At 36.5% G+C, this 15,453-nt stretch overlaps 3 protein-coding genes across 6 annotated transcripts; all 3 read left to right on the top strand.

The window, feature by feature from the left end:
• Positions 1 to 296: 296 nt before the first annotated feature.
• On the top strand, positions 297 to 5,220 carry LOC124189826 (anillin-like). Its single transcript, XM_046582303.1, has 17 exons — positions 297 to 484; positions 559 to 579; positions 680 to 878; positions 1,012 to 1,259; positions 1,327 to 1,422; positions 1,522 to 2,149; positions 2,211 to 2,640; positions 2,723 to 2,891; positions 2,965 to 3,138; positions 3,204 to 3,341; positions 3,403 to 3,523; positions 3,588 to 3,749; positions 3,813 to 3,901; positions 3,964 to 4,143; positions 4,256 to 4,594; positions 4,669 to 4,797; positions 4,867 to 5,220. Exons 2-17 carry the CDS (start codon positions 562 to 564, stop codon positions 5,005 to 5,007), a joined length of 3,261 nt encoding a protein of 1,086 aa, XP_046438259.1. The 5' UTR covers positions 297 to 484; positions 559 to 561; the 3' UTR covers positions 5,008 to 5,220.
• Positions 5,221 to 6,029: 809 nt separating this feature from the next.
• LOC124191599 (protein NDRG3-like) lies at positions 6,030 to 11,362 on the top strand. 4 transcript variants are annotated; one of them, XM_046584906.1, is made up of 12 exons: positions 6,062 to 6,311; positions 6,683 to 6,872; positions 7,563 to 7,662; positions 7,922 to 8,021; positions 8,125 to 8,245; positions 8,710 to 8,851; positions 9,079 to 9,225; positions 9,291 to 9,560; positions 9,672 to 9,756; positions 9,859 to 9,903; positions 10,004 to 10,090; positions 11,052 to 11,362. In XM_046584906.1, exons 2-12 carry the CDS (start codon positions 6,697 to 6,699, stop codon positions 11,069 to 11,071), a joined length of 1,293 nt encoding a protein of 430 aa, XP_046440862.1. In that variant the 5' UTR covers positions 6,062 to 6,311; positions 6,683 to 6,696; the 3' UTR covers positions 11,072 to 11,362. The 4 variants fall into 4 exon arrangements, with proteins under 4 accessions (XP_046440864.1, XP_046440862.1, XP_046440861.1 ...); XM_046584905.1 differs by having other exon boundaries at positions 6,063 to 6,311; positions 7,560 to 7,662; XM_046584908.1 differs by lacking the exon at positions 10,004 to 10,090 and having other exon boundaries at positions 6,030 to 6,311; positions 7,560 to 7,662.
• Positions 11,363 to 12,035: 673 nt separating this feature from the next.
• LOC124191598 (CDK5 and ABL1 enzyme substrate 2-like) lies at positions 12,036 to 14,860 on the top strand. Its single transcript, XM_046584904.1, has 9 exons — positions 12,036 to 12,769; positions 12,840 to 13,026; positions 13,087 to 13,283; positions 13,349 to 13,472; positions 13,545 to 13,892; positions 13,957 to 14,063; positions 14,127 to 14,206; positions 14,283 to 14,413; positions 14,649 to 14,860. Exons 1-9 carry the CDS (start codon positions 12,387 to 12,389, stop codon positions 14,787 to 14,789), a joined length of 1,698 nt encoding a protein of 565 aa, XP_046440860.1. The 5' UTR covers positions 12,036 to 12,386; the 3' UTR covers positions 14,790 to 14,860.
• The last annotated feature ends 593 nt before the right edge of the window (positions 14,861 to 15,453 follow it).

Here is a 15,453-nt window from a genome sequence, read left to right as displayed (position 1 = left end):
TGAAATTTGGAAATTGACAGAAAAATTGCTACTCAGTGAAGCTTCTCTTTTTTTAAATTAACCATTTAATATATAAACTTTCATTGAAATTGTAGCTTTAAAAATTGTATTACTCAAATGATTAAAACAATTCTGCGTCAATTTACTACATTTTCTACCTCAGAATACAGAATCCACAAGAAAGCAGTAATTTAGTAAACAACCAAAGAATATCTAGGTTAGCCATTTGTAATAATAGGTTTTGTGTTGGCTAATGTCCTGTAGCGCCAACTAGTGGGTGTGTAACGTAAGTGTCAAATTTGAAATAGGACTGTTGGGACTTGGGACTTCAACGGTTCACAACGATAACGTACTCACAGTCGGTTCTTACATATTGCAGTCTAGTTTTGGTTTTTTAGCTGTTTAAAACTCACGCGAATCGTTAGGAGCACGATATTTCGACTATAGACTCGGTTACAAATATCACAAAAAACGTTGCAGTAAAGTAATAAGTACTCACTCAAGTCTCTTACTGGATACAATTTAATCACATGTTTGTCACATCTTCATTGTTTGAAGAAAATGGATTTATTTACTCAGGTCTGCATATTTTTTTGTTATGGTGCCATCAAAATATTTTCACTTTTGATTTCATTGATGTTGTGTTGTCATACTTACAAGTTGTATTAACATTTTTCAGAACATGATAAAAAGAACAAAGCAGAGGCAAGAGATGATGAAAGTGAAGCCCAACTCCGGGTTGGGCTCATTGTCATCTAGTAAACTAGAGAATCAAACCATTCCATCAAATTCAAGCCAAATTTCAGATATTGATGAAAACATACCATTGTGTAATTTCGAGGAAAAAAGAAATGTAATTCGAAAGGAAAATGATGCAGGTATTTATTTAAACAACTAATTTAATTGTGTGGGTTGAGGCAGAAACTATTTCACTGTGGTTCATTAACTATGCATCAAGTTCTAAAAAAAATGGAAAACTAAAGTATTTTGTTCCGTTATCTTCTTTAATAGGTATCAAACATTTAAGACACAGCCCTACAAAAATTGAGGTTCCAAGTGATCAAACTTCTCCATTACAAGTGTCAAGAAAAACTAGATTGGAAGCTCTAGCCTACCGGATAAATGATTGGGTAGATGAATCTGTTGTAGCTCCTAAACCAATTTCATCCACTCCTGAGAAAAATCCTAGAGGAACCAGTACTCCTTCTAAAATAAGAGATACAACTACTTTGAAGTCTGCAGCAAGTGTGAAATCAGTGGTAGGTTCTCATAATTATCTTTTCTTTTAATATTAAAACAAATTTACTTCTATTGTCCACCTCACAGTTACAAGAATGCACTCCTGTGAAAGTATCTGGAAATGAGGATGTATCAACTCCTTACAAATCACTTGCGTTAGATAAATCGGTTCTCCAAAGCTTGGTATGAACAGCGAAGATTGATCTTCATCTTAATAGACTTTAATTGTATTTGTGTTATCCTTTCTATTCTACTTTGTTTGTTAAAAAAAATTATGAATAGGAATCCCAAGGTTTCACACCAACTGAATCACGGTCTCGTTTAATATACGAGTTTGAGAAAGAGCAAGAAAACGAAATAGAAGAAGAAACAGCCAAGTCTTGGACGTTTACTGCCGGATCGCCGCATAAATCAGCATCTCCCTTGAAAACCAGATCACCTGCTGGTGTTACACATTCAAGCAATACTCCAGCAAAGCCAAAGGGACCAGCAAGTCAGTTGGCTGGAAAATTTTCTAAGAGACCATCAGGTGGTCTAATATCATCAGATATGAAATCAGCCAGAATTTCTCAGAATATACGAGAGAATCACGAGTCTACCCCTTCGTCATCGAGCGCTGTGGAACTAGAAAAAAAGAAGCCTGAAAATAGAATGCGTTCTGTGCAGGAGTTGGCTGCTCAATTCGATTCGCCTCGCGTGCCAATGAAAGATCCAGCTGAAATGACAATTTCGGAAAGGAAGGCACTCTTTGAACACAACAAAGGCCAAATTTCTAATTCTAAACTACGAACACCACAAACAAGTCGTTCTGTTATTTCGCCACGGACGACAGCCATCGATTCGAAGAATAAAGGAAATCTCGATTTTTATATGAAAGAGAAATCTAATTCTCCACTCTCGGTTGTGTCTGGTAAAAGAAGTTCACTTTCTTTCGCGTATTTTGTCTAACACTTCCTTTGTTGTATTTTCAGAGCTTTCAAGCGTACAAACTGCTAAATCAAACCACTTTAAGGAGCAGCAGAACCCAAGGGGTGGCAATATCACTAAAATGTCGGAACCGCTGACCCATGGAGCAGCAACTTCAAGTCCTATCTCTAACTGCACGCCGAAGCCGAATATTATGAATACCGTTGCTTCGTCTTCCAAGGAATATAATTTAGATCAACCATCGAGTGGCATGTTTCGCAATATTCATGCCGAACCATCGCTTGACAAAAATATCGAAGAACAGCAAAAACCTTCCGGGGCGCTGTACGCAGGAATTCATCAAGTTCGTCCCATAAGAGTATCCCCTCCTAAACCGGGTAAACTCTATCCGTGTTTGTCAGATATTGACAGCGTAACAGAAAACGAATCAGAGTCAGATGAACAACAAACGGACAATACTCCAAAAAGCACAGAGTATGTATACACAGTTAATTAGTTACATCCAATTCAATATTTCAAAAATATTTGTCTAATTTGTAAATTGTAATTTTATCAGTGGTGGCGATTTGAGAGCAGGTTACGATTTGGATAGTAGCTTCACTATTGAAATTCTTGGGCGAGCAGGTTTGAGTCAATTCATCAATACTCCCAAGAGGAAACTGACAGAAATGCAACTGGATAAACCACAGGTGCGCCCTAATCTTGGTGTGAAAGAAATCATTTCGGTAAACAAAATTTAAAAGAATCATAGCAAAATTTGTTGATACCCGGTTAACCATTGAATCAAAATTGAAATAGGATGATGATGACTCAACGGATATCAGTGACCTACTAGATGAAGCATTGGGTGATACTGAACATTCCGTGTCTCCCAAACATCAGAAAAGGGATGATTGCGATCAATTAACATTGGAAGATGATGGCCTTGCCATTTCATTGTTTCATTCCGTTAGTTCTTATCGCCAGCAAAAGGTAAAATCTTTTTTTAATGATTTTTTCAACTATTAACTTGTAAAGATTCATTGTTTTTGTCATAGGAAAAGACGTTTACGCCAATGAAACAGATTGTACGGAACCCAGAAGTTCGTCAAGTAGCTTCACGGCATGAAACCTATGAGTCAAATGAATCACTTGAAGTTTCTGTTCAACAGCAAATTCGCACCCTTCAAGAAGAGGTATGAGATACTCTAAAACTATTTCTTACTTTCGCACCCTATATTTTGACTTCTTACTTAGATCTCTACTCAACAAAGTGTTATGGCTCAAGCCTCTCAAGCCTTAAATCTATGTCGAGCCACTGCCGAGTTCTCTGGTTCCACTGAGCAAGTCGAAGGAGAAAAACTGCTTCTTATTTCCAGTAAGGTTATCGTTATAAGCGGCTTAACGAATGTTTTCCTCACTCATTTGATTACTTTATTCAGGCCAGAAAAAGCAAGCAGCTATCAATGAAATTCAGAGGTTAAAAAGTGAAGCAGCCATGAAAGTGATTTCAAACAAACTAGCTTCTCGCGGCACTCTGTCATTCAGCAATATTGGACTTCCACTTAAAAAAGATTTTTTATCGATGCTTAAGAAAGGCGGGGGTACATAAACTCATTCATCTAATAAAAGTGTGCTTCTATCTAATGACAATTATATTTTTTTAGGTGATGTTGTACATTATTTCATCGTGCTAATACGCAGCCGAGGCCAAGTAATTCCGTTGCAAATGCTGTCAACGGTAGACGGAATCCAGGTTAAAAATACTTTGTTTTTTCTTTTTTATATTTTCCATTCGCTAAGTTTTGCTTTTAAAAGGATGGTGTGTTGCGTTTCCCCAATTTGGTGCAACTGAGAAATCTTCCTGCAGAGTTTGATGTAGTGATTGAAGTTTATGCGTTGCAAACATGGAAAGAAAAGATGAATCACGAAACTAAATATCATATTCGCAAGGATAATAGCAAAATGCGGTTAACTCCAAAAAAACTTTCGAAACAAGTAAGCATGCACACTGTTAAAGATTTTAAAGAAATTTGTTATTTGAAATGTTTTTCGAATTTAATACCCGTCTAAAGACGTTTAATAACCAAGTTACTTTTCCACGTTTCAGGATAGTCGTGGAATGCCGAGAACACCACTGTCAGTTTCAGGTGGATCTTCTACGGCTAATCTACGTAGTTCTAGTTTTGGATTAGTAGGAGTGACCAACATTACACCAACAAGTTTGAGGAGGCGAGAGTGGTCACTAGAGAAAGTACCAGTTGCTTCTCCTATTGATGGAACGCTCCAGTTAAAAATCCAAAGCCACACTGAGAGTCTGATCGAAGAACGTGGCTTTTTAACCGTTTTCGAAGATGTTGGTGGATTCGGGGCGTGGCATAGGAGATGGTGTCTGTTATCGAACGACCAATTGCTCTTCTGGAAATACCCTGACGATGAGAAACTTAAGGTTGTTCAAGAACTATATTATTTTCGCATATGTCTTGGGTTATATATTTCATCGGGAATGTTGCGTATCAATAGGAACCCCAATACTCCATCAATCTTAGGAAATGCATAACGGAGCACGTCGATATAGTTTCTAATGACGTTTGCGCTCGACCAAACACATTTTTGCTCATCACTGTCAGACCTGTAGAGAACACGGACAAAGTATTCAAGTTATTATTTTTTGAAGTTTAAGAGAACTTTTCGATTTCATTTTTTCTGTTTTGTTTCTAGGATTCGTTGGTTATGACATGCTATCCCAATCAAACAGCCCTGCGCCATCTGATTTCCGCTGACTTGAAAGAAGAGCGTCAGTTGTGGTGCATGCAGATAAATAGGGTTTTAGCCAACTTCAGAGTTTGGAACTTGGAGTGAATTAAACGTTCTTCGCTATGAGTACTAACGTTGGGGAAATCGCCAATGAATGTCTATATTCTATGTAGCTTAATCGCTTTATCTTTTAGATTTTACATTTATATTCTACTTTAATTTCTTTCCTTCAATTTATTACATTCTAAGCTTTTTTAAGGTTCGTCAAAGCGACTTCAAATTCAAATTCTTGAATCGAATACATTATTGGTCTTGCAATTGTGCTTTTTGTTGAATTTGAAGTCTGATTATGAAAATGGTCTTCAGACTTAGTTTGGGAACACAATATTTTGTGTTAAATATCTAAAAGAAATAGTTTACCCAATAAAATAAGTTATCATATGGTCGTTATGCATGCTGCAAATCGTCATTTATTATAGGTTAGAGCTTTTGCTTTCGAGCTTAAGAGAGGAAACTACCGCCAAAATCTGACCACGCTATTGGCTCTCCGCACAATGTAAACCTAAATACCTATCAATAAAAATAGGAGCCTACAGGCCCTACATACTCCTAAAGTCCTAAATCTAAAAACTGAATGTTTCTTATAAATTGGTACATTTAATTCTGCACGCTTGTCAAATGAAAACTAAATTGATAACTTTGACGAAGGACCCCACTGGCTTCGCAAGCCCCAAAGAAAATCAAACAACAACCGATTTATTTTTCGTCAACAAAAACAAAATATTCTCTCTTCACGCTCTCGAAAACGGATAACGTGAAATATAATGTTTTTTCACTTAAAAAAGTATTTTAATAGTTGATCATGGGTTAACTATTCTTTTTTAAATATTTCACTTGCAAATCGGCGAAACGTGCTCCGCGATGCATTCAGGAAATATGTGGAAATTGATCCCTCCTATCGCCTATCGGCTATCCCATTCCATGATTCCACTTACTGATTTCACTGTCGAATTTCTCGTGAAAAAAAAGTCGAATTCTTTCATGTTTATCGTTTCGACAACTAGATGGCGGTAGAGAAAAATTTACTCCACTTTTCAACACGGTGGAGACGGGGTGGAGAATGGGTGGAGTGGATGTCCCCATCGTTCCGGCTTTGTTAAATATAGTGGCCATGCTCCTAGGCGGTCCTTGAGCGGTTGAGTCCCCTAACTGCTCTTACTCTTACCCCTCAGTCCGACTTCGTGAATCGTGAGGCCAACAATCCCGAAGTCAATCTGCGCTGTTAGTTTTCCACCCAGCTGCAGTCGAATCGCAGCTCGTAAAGTTGCAACATTTCCAAGTCAGAATTTTTCCAGTGATTTGGCTTCCCCCAAAGTTATACCTCTTTAAAATTATAGTTGGTGATAAAGGTGAGGATGCATAAATTGTTGTACTTATTTGGTTTCTAAGGCAACGCGGTTCAATATTACGTATTTTTAAAATTTATTATTCACTGTAATTCACCAAGAGTTAGTTGCACTTCCAAATTGTGATTCACTTGCAGTTCACTTTTCCTTTGTAGTAAAATATAATTTTGCTCTCTTTCTGATATGTTTGATTCTAAGATCACTTCATATGTAAGGCTATTTGATATAATGACCATCTAGCTTAAGACGTTAAACAATAACTTTAGTGATTTTGAATATGATACTGTTTATTTACTCTACCAGCATTTGCAATGATGTTAAATATTTCACTTATTACTGGATTATGTCTAAAATTTATTTTATTTCGCAAGCAGCAAAGTGAAACATCATGTCAAATCCGTCTGCTGACAGTGCTTTTGCTATGGATGACATTTATCGAGCCACAACAACGGCGATTCCCAATGTATCTCGAAATGTGTTGGGTTCGTTGAAAACCTTTGTTGGCGCTGGAACCAATGAACCCGATGAAAAAGAGGCTTTCCTGGATCTCAAACCATTAACCAGGTAGTTTCGATTTTTTCTGATTTTTATAACTAGTTTGTGCTAGCCCCTTTCAGTTTGTGTCATACTTTTCAGTATGCATGAGCACACACACTTCAGAATAACTATTCTAACTATATTTCACAACATTCTTCTTGATTGCTGCCTCTTAACCAATTCTTATAGTGATTTGGGATATTTGAGCTGTGTCAATTTTTCTAAATGAAGTTCCTGAATTTCACAATAAACATTACATCTTTGACCTACATTCAAGCTCCAGAAAATTCTGGTAGCAAAACTTAGCCATTATGAAAAAAAAAAAATTACTTCACTAAGAAATTACCACTTTTCATCCTTACTCATTTTCCTTCTTATAATTGGTTAAAAATTAGTTAGCATTTGTTAAGGTGAGAATGAAGATCTTCTACGACCTATAGGTCCGTTCAACCTTTTGAGCCCTTCATGTTGAACTGGCGGAATATCACAACATTTAGTCAATGAAATGTTACATGTGAATGTGAAGTTTGAATTTTCTTAATATAATTTAGATTAGAAGATTGCAGCGCAAATCATGAAAATATTGCAAGAACATTTTTTCATTCTCATTAAAGATTTTGTTACTGTTTGTAGCTTTATTATTTGCTAATTTCTTGCAATATTTTTAAATATTTGTCGAATTCGATATGATTAACATATTTATATATATATTAGAAGGGCTGTTTCTTCTGAAGTTGGTGATGATATTGAATTGAGGACAGTTCAATTGCAATTTCCATCTGCTCGTACATTGGACAAAAATGCCTCCCTTTACCAGGTGACTCTTGTTCAATCCTGCTACGTAATCTTTTGATGATTTTCTGCTAGTTGTTACCTAGTCTATAATTTGTAGTTATTACCGCAAAAAAATTAATCGTTTTTTAGTTTGTCAAATAAAATACCGTACATGTCTCGTTTATGTCACTCAAACAGTTAATATCGGCAAGAAGATCGTAAACACAAATTCTTTGTTCGTCTAGTTTTTAATAATCTTTCAATGTGCATAAACCATTGTTTGTTTGTATTTTTTTTTTCAGGAAGAGCGAATTGAAACAGGAAGGGGTACTTTGCTTGTTGCTAAACAAGGCGATCAAACTAAGCCTGCAATGATTACTTATCATGATTTGGGTCTAAATCGTAAGTAGGGAAACATATTTCCTATGATTTTTTGATTTTTTTTTCGTAATGTTCAAAAGTTAAAAAGATTTTTTTTCCCTTTCCAATTTTTTCGCGTGGCAAGATGTGGCCAACTTCCAGGCATTTTTTAACTTTTCAGAGATGCGTATCCTATCTCAGAATTTTTGCCTGTATCATATCAATGCCCCAGGTCAAGAAGAAGGCGCGGCTACATTACCAGAAGGGTGAGCAATTGTTATCCAATTAGTAAGTTTTTTTAAAGAATTTGTCTGACGAATTTTTACTTTATTGGTTGAAGCTAAATTGCAATGAGGTACAAAGGTTTAAGGATTTTATTTATTTTTATACTATGTTACATTTAAATCCAAGGACGTGGTAATGCACCTGTTAACTTTCAATGCAAGATAAAGGGTATTTGACCAACAAGTTACATCTCGAAAATATTGTTAAAGTCCAATTTTGCATTAAATTCGATTTTTTAAAAGTTGTTTAATTTTTTGCGAATCAACCATTAAAATTTTCATTTAAAATGTTTCTATCGAGTGAGTGGTAAAGCTAGTCAATTATATTTGTTAGTACTTGTACTTTATGTTGCTGGGATTTGAAGTAAGAAGTTCAAATTTTTATTTTAAGTGAATTACTTTGTTGGTAATTAAGTAATTCATTAATAATTTGACGATTTTTTTAGTTACGTATATCCTACTATTGAGGAACTTAGCGAGCAGATAAGCGATGTGATGCTGCATTTCAATCTTAAAACATTCATTGGTCTTGGAGTTGGTGTTGGCGCCAACATTTTGGTTCGCTTTGCTCTGTCGCATCCTGAGAGGGTAACTTGCTTCAATCAGTTTATAAATTTATTAAGTATTCTTTTCCCATTATCGTTATTTGAGAGTTTCAAAAATTTATTATTTGTGTATTTCCTTCTTTTATAAGCGCAAATTTTTAAGTGATTTAACACAGTCTATTCGTTTAGTAATAATACCCCCCCCCCCTTTTTTGGGTAGTGAGGCATTTTTTTATGACGTATCAAATTAATAATTTGTTATTGTATTAGGTTGACGCACTGTGTCTTTTGAACTGTATCTCAACCACAGCCGGATGGATTGAATGGGGGTATCAAAAATTGAATTCTCGACATTTGCGTTCGAAGGGTATGACGCAAGGGGCCCTAGATTATCTGATGTGGCATCACTTTGGACGAGTGAGTTTCCAAATGAGTAATAATTTTTTTCCGATGATAAGTAATCGCTACCCTTTATGATCTAGTTAACGGAGGAGCGCAATCATGATTTGGTTCATGTTTATCGTGAATACTTTGAACATCACGTCAATCCAATGAATTTGTCGTTGTTCATCGATTCGTACATTCAACGTACAGATCTAAGTATCACTCGTGAGTTAGATCCGAATCGCCGGGCATCAGTGCGGACTGTGGAAGTTCCTGTCTTGAATTTGACTGGAGCACTTAGTCCTCACGTCGATGACACAGTGACTTTTAATTCGAGATTAGATCCATCAACTTCTACTTGGATCAAAGTAAAAATACTTGATTTCTCCCTATTATTGTTTAAAGTTTTCGATCGATGTTAAATATTCCTAATTTTAAAGAAAGTACAAATTATTAATTAAAGAAATATTTTGTTTCAGTTACAAGATTGCGGAATGGTTCTTGAAGAACAACCCGCGAAAATTGTTGAGGCTCTCCGGCTCTTCCTCCAAGGGAATGGATACGGTAAATGATTTTTGCTTCTTTTACCTTCTGTATTGCCTGTTTTGGAGTAGAGTGTAATTTGTATTGATGATTTAACAATTGTGTTTCTGTTTTATTTTTCAGCTCTGAGTTTATCTCGGAAGCCATTAGCTTCAGCTTCAGCAGAAGGTATTTATCTTTTTCTGCATTCAAACAAGTTATCGAGAAGATCGCGTCAGTAGCGATCAGGTTTTATTTTTATCCGACAATCTTTTTCGTTAATGTCTAGTCCTTGTTTCGGTCTCTCCGACGTCGACTATTCCTTTAGCTCCTTCTCCTTCCTCATCAGCGAACAAACTACTTTTATTTGGAGATGGTATTCAACTGGATATTAAGAATTGCTCTTCACCTGATGTGGTTGCTGATATCCGTATTACGGAAAACCCTATATCTAATGTCAATGTTACTGCTTCCACTAACGCTTGATGGAATGTTTAATACCTTGTGTAACGTTGATCCCCAATATTTGACCTAGTCTTGTGTTAGCGACATAATAGAGCATTGCTTTCGCGTTAAACCTTCCCTCTTTAGACTAGTTAGGACGCATGGGAGTCACCACCAAAAGTATTTGTTCTAACAGTTTGATTTCATTGTTAGTCTAACTAGAATTAGTGAGAACCTTAAGCCATTTTATCTCATCCTGAATTTAATGCCCTGTTTTATTGTTGTACTTAAAATTTAACTCTGAACCAACTTGGCAAGTTTAAAATTTCTATTGCTTAAAATGCTCATGCAGGAAATGATTGTTGGGTCAGTTATTGCAGTTATTTTTTAATCTAAGCAATGGTGCTAATGTGCTTGAATTATTCTAACACGACATGTTACGTTTGATGCTTCGATGCCGCCTTGCTCTCGTTGAACTATTTATTTGTGTGGTACGCAATCCCGGAGTGGGGGACTTAAACATAATTCTTTAATTCACACTTTCATGGCGGTGGTTAGTTAAACCTGAGTCATGTTGTAGTTAAGGGCGAAAGAGAAAACTGAGGATTTGTCTTGTTTTCACACAGCCTTCGCAAAATAAAAGGACGAACAATGGGTCACAAGCTAGATAAATTCCTTCCTCAAATGTGCTATCATTGGGTGCTATCATTTGAAATTGGCAGGTTATAGGCACACTGGCTGTGAAAGCACGTTTTTTTTCAAGATAGAATTTATTATGATTAGTGGTCATTTATCATGAACAATTATTTTGTAATTTCAATTGTATTATTCTGTGTTTGTTTGCTTGGTTTTGAGGCTCTTCAAATTTTCTTTTATGACCTGCTCTCTCACAGATTTCAGTGTTGGTGGATAAATCCTAACTACAACCTAGACGATGCCTAAAATGCCATCTGCAAGATTATTTGACGACGATTGCCACCAGTTGATTGTTGATTCCGCATACCTTCCTTTCGAGCATATTCTTACAACGTAGTTAAAATTTAATAAGTGGTTGATGTCCTGATACTTATTTAGTTATTTTATTTGTTTTATGCGCAATACCTTAAATAGAAAACACGAAACAATTGTCATTTTATGTGAGCTGCGTTTAAAAAAATTCAAATGTGCACTATTATCAAAATACAAACATTAGTAAGCCGAAAAATGTGTGAGAGATTATGGAAGGAAATTTTGATTTTCAACCGTTAAATCTCCGTTTACATCAACGGTCTATGCGGAGCGGAGAAAAGTGTTGTTTTCGTAGATTAAAAAAAAAAATACGAACTGGCCGATTTTAAAAATGGTATAGAAAACTTAAAAAATCAATAAAAACCTAGAAAATGACGGACGCGGACTGCACTATCATTCGATTTTCCGAATAAGTCTTCAAAAAATGTTGGTCTTTTCCTAATGGGCTAATGGCATCGGCATGCCCGTTGCAATTTCCCAAATATGAAAATTTTGAAAACCCGCCAATTTTGCCATATTCACTTCAGTCATGGATACGAGAGTTCCAATATTAATCTGGAATCTTTTTTCAGTAGGATGCAATTTTCCACAATCAATGGATCGATACACTTTTTCCTTTTATTTATTGATAAAAAAAAAATAAAAACTTTGGAAATTTATATAAGGGCTTTGCAATCGCCAATCGTTTGAAAACTTGGCTTTAATTCAGCCCTCCCCAAAAATAAAAAATATATGAATAACAATTTAGATTTAGGGAACCGCTAGCTGGCGGGCCCAGGCCCAGAGCCAGAGGTTACATTTGCCATGGGCATGGAGATGGGAGAGGCCGGAGAGTCTCTCTCACACCCAGCAGTAGAGAGGACAGGGAACTCCCCAACCGTCAGCCGTCACAGCGCCTCTAGCGGCCTGACGGTTCAGGAAAGGGGGGAAAGAGTCCGTACTACACCCAGCCGTCAGAAAGGGGTAGGGTAGCTCCAGCCGTCAGATGTAGAGACTAGAGAGGGGTACCCCCCAACCGTCAGCCGTCAGAGCGCCCCTAGCGGCCTGACGGTGCAATAGCACAAAACCCCATTCGAGCACCGTCAGCCCGACGGTGCAATAGAATTTTCGGTGTCATTGTTTACTTATTGTGTAAATCTAATCATGAAGTTTCTTGATAGATTGACTTACTAAATGTAGTTACCAAATAATTAATTGTGTCTTGTCACAGCCTTACAGCCATGATGGCTACTTTTTTTTACAGACAAAAGCATTCTCGACGGCGTTTGGCTGCACTGAATTTTCTATCAAATATTTCACTAGACGGTTCGTGTCAAGAATCGAAATATGATTCCGCTTCTAAAGCTACTGGGCCGTGTGGTTCATTTGCCAATGAGGAAAACTGCAACACTTTAGTTGAAAAGTCTAATCCAAATAATGTGAATGTTCAAGAGAATCAAAACACTGAAGGACAATGCACAGCAGTAATCATGCCGGAAGAAGTCAATGTTCAAGTTGTACATTCTGATATCAAGTGTGGTTCTCAGGAGGAAGAAGAAATAGCTAGACTAGATCTTGATCATTTAGCTAAAATGAAAAACTCATTAACTGTAGTGAGAGAAAGGTGGTACCACTTTTTGAAGAGAGACTAGAAATAGTTGACATGATGTTGATAATGTTTTGTAAATTTTTAGGTCACATACATTGGATACCATGATTAAAGGACACAAAGGAGTAATTCCAGCGAGTGTTAACATTTGCCATTCTCTAGTCATTCCAGGAATGACTTTACCAGCTCCCCATTTAGAAAAAACTTCTGTTGATTTTGTGGAGTCAGCCCCAACTGGTTATCTCTTTCCTAATTCAACTCGTTGCAGAAGGGTACTTACTAGAAATAACATTTATTTCCATATTTAAACATCTATTATGCAATTTTAATAGATTTCTAGCAACACATCCGAAAGTTCATATTCACCAACAGGATCAGGTGCAAAGGAAAAAGAAGTCAGATTTTTAACATCTGCTTATGATTGGTCAAACCAAATGACTGATCAGAGACTAGTTCTAGTTACTTGTCATTGCTCCCCAGTTGTCCTTTTTTCAACTTTGCCATTTTCGCGAATCAGCAAGCTTTCGAGGTGAATTCAAGTTTTTCTGTTGTAGATTATTTTGATTCGATGATTTCTTATTTAAATTTTTGTAGAGGAGATTTTCGGAGTGATAGTGGTCGTCGTCGACATGCCTCTTCGGGTACGCGCCCAGTATCATCAGCAGATTACCCTGATTTATACCATTTACTAGGTTTGACTAAGCCAGGAGATGGACAAGTAAATTTATTATTACCATTTCGTAGATGTTCGCATTTTTTCCTTCATTGTTATTGTTCTCAAATTTTCTAGGTTATTTCTTATTGTAAAATGCTGGTTCCATCTGGGAATGTTGGGCGTGAATATATAGCTCCGAGAAGACTTCATTTTACTGATGGAATCCACTCTGAAAATGATTTCCACCCAAATAAAGCTTCAGCATCTTTATTCCGAACTCACGACCGTTCCAATCACGTTCAACCTGCCTCACCACTTCAGTTGGTGGAAAATATGAAGATGGATGGCGAGGAAGGGAATATTCAAACGTCGTGTTCAAATTTCGGACATTTCACTTATCATCCCAGTCTTTTGGATGATCCAGAGTTGATTGCCGGTAAACACAGTACAAGAATAGCCCTACTTACATTTTCATCTTATATGGTAACTTCACAAATTGTGGCAAATTAAAAAATGAGTGATGAATGATCATGTTATCTCAATATAGACGTCCGTAATCGATTACGTAAAACCATGTGATCTTAAAAAAGAATTAAACGACAAATTTCGCGAGAAATTTCCTCATATTCATCTGACACTGAGCAAAATAAGAAGGTCTGCTTATTTTGTTTTCACTTTTTTGAAAATGAATGTTTAAAGTTGATTTAATACTATTAGCCTCAAACGAGAAATGCGGAAAGTAGCACAGCAGGAAAGTGGAACAGGAACCGATCTGCTTACAGTTGCGCAGTCATATGGTATGCACTATGCAGTATATAAAAAAAGAATAAAACAAAAATTGTCAGTGTTATTCATTATGATAAATTTTTTTAGTTTTCTTCGAAAAACTTATTTTACGAGGACTAGTTCATAAAGGGAATCGGAAGCTGTGCGCCGGCGCTACACTTCTTTTATCAGCCAAAATGAATGACGTGAAAGGTGACTCGCTTAAAACGCTTATTGAGGTGAGTTATATTTATTTCGATTAGTAAAGGAATCACTCGAATTATAAATTAAATGTTTAGTTTAGTTAGATTGTAAATAAAGCATTTTTCAAATAAAACAATTGTTTGTTACTTAAGTAAACATTATACAAAAGTGATGCCGACGTAACTACAAAAGCAATTTGGTTACCCAACAGAAAACTTATTTTACGTTTTTATAAAAAATATACTTTACATTTAAATTATTGTTTTGTAGGAAATTCAAAACAACTTTCGTATCAGCCGACGAGAACTGTTTGCTTCTGAATTTGCGGTGCTCGTTGCCCTTGAATTCACTTTGCATTCACCAACCTGGGAAATTTTTTCTCATTATCAGCGGCTTTTGTATGATTCGTGAAAATGTTTTTAGTCAAATGTAAGTCAATCCTAATTACTATGTCCGTCTCAATGGAATTATTCGTTTGTGAATTTGCTGTTGCGTTCTGCTTTCTATTTATTTGGCAATGTAGCAGTTAAAGTAAGACTACTTTACCAAAGTGGTGGAGGGGTGGCGGCGTCACTGTGTAGGAATTGTACATTCGAACATAGTTCTAGAAAAATCCGCAAGGCGTCACTCTTCATAAGAGAGTGTTCGGACGAAGCCTTATGGACAATTGCAGAGTAATCAAACCTATGGTTACTGCAGCCATATGGCGGGGAATTCTTTCAGAGACGATGACTTTCTTACGGGGTCTGGAAGCCACCCCTCCAGCAAACTCTATTCCGCCTCCTACTTCCGCGATCTAATTATCCATCTAGCGAGTAAACTAAAAACTTCATTCGACTATTTTCGCCACTTTCTTACCAGATAGGGACATCACTTTGTTCTTTTTTCAATAATTTTTAGCAATCGGTAACTAAGTGGATAGAGCAAATTGGATTATAACGATGGGGAACGGTGAGGTACAATGTTCGCGCCCCGTCTATTTTCGCTTTTTTTTCTGCCAGAAATGGAACACGTTCCATGCAGAAATCTTGTCAATACACACATTCGCGCACATCCACAGCAAATTCAATTAAAT

Source organism: Daphnia pulex, chromosome 3 (genome assembly GCF_021134715.1).
Source record: "Daphnia pulex isolate KAP4 chromosome 3, ASM2113471v1".
NCBI lineage: Eukaryota > Metazoa > Arthropoda > Branchiopoda > Diplostraca > Daphniidae > Daphnia > Daphnia pulex.
The sequence above is the reverse complement of the archived record's forward strand: the minus strand, read 5'-3'. Positions and strand labels throughout refer to the sequence as shown.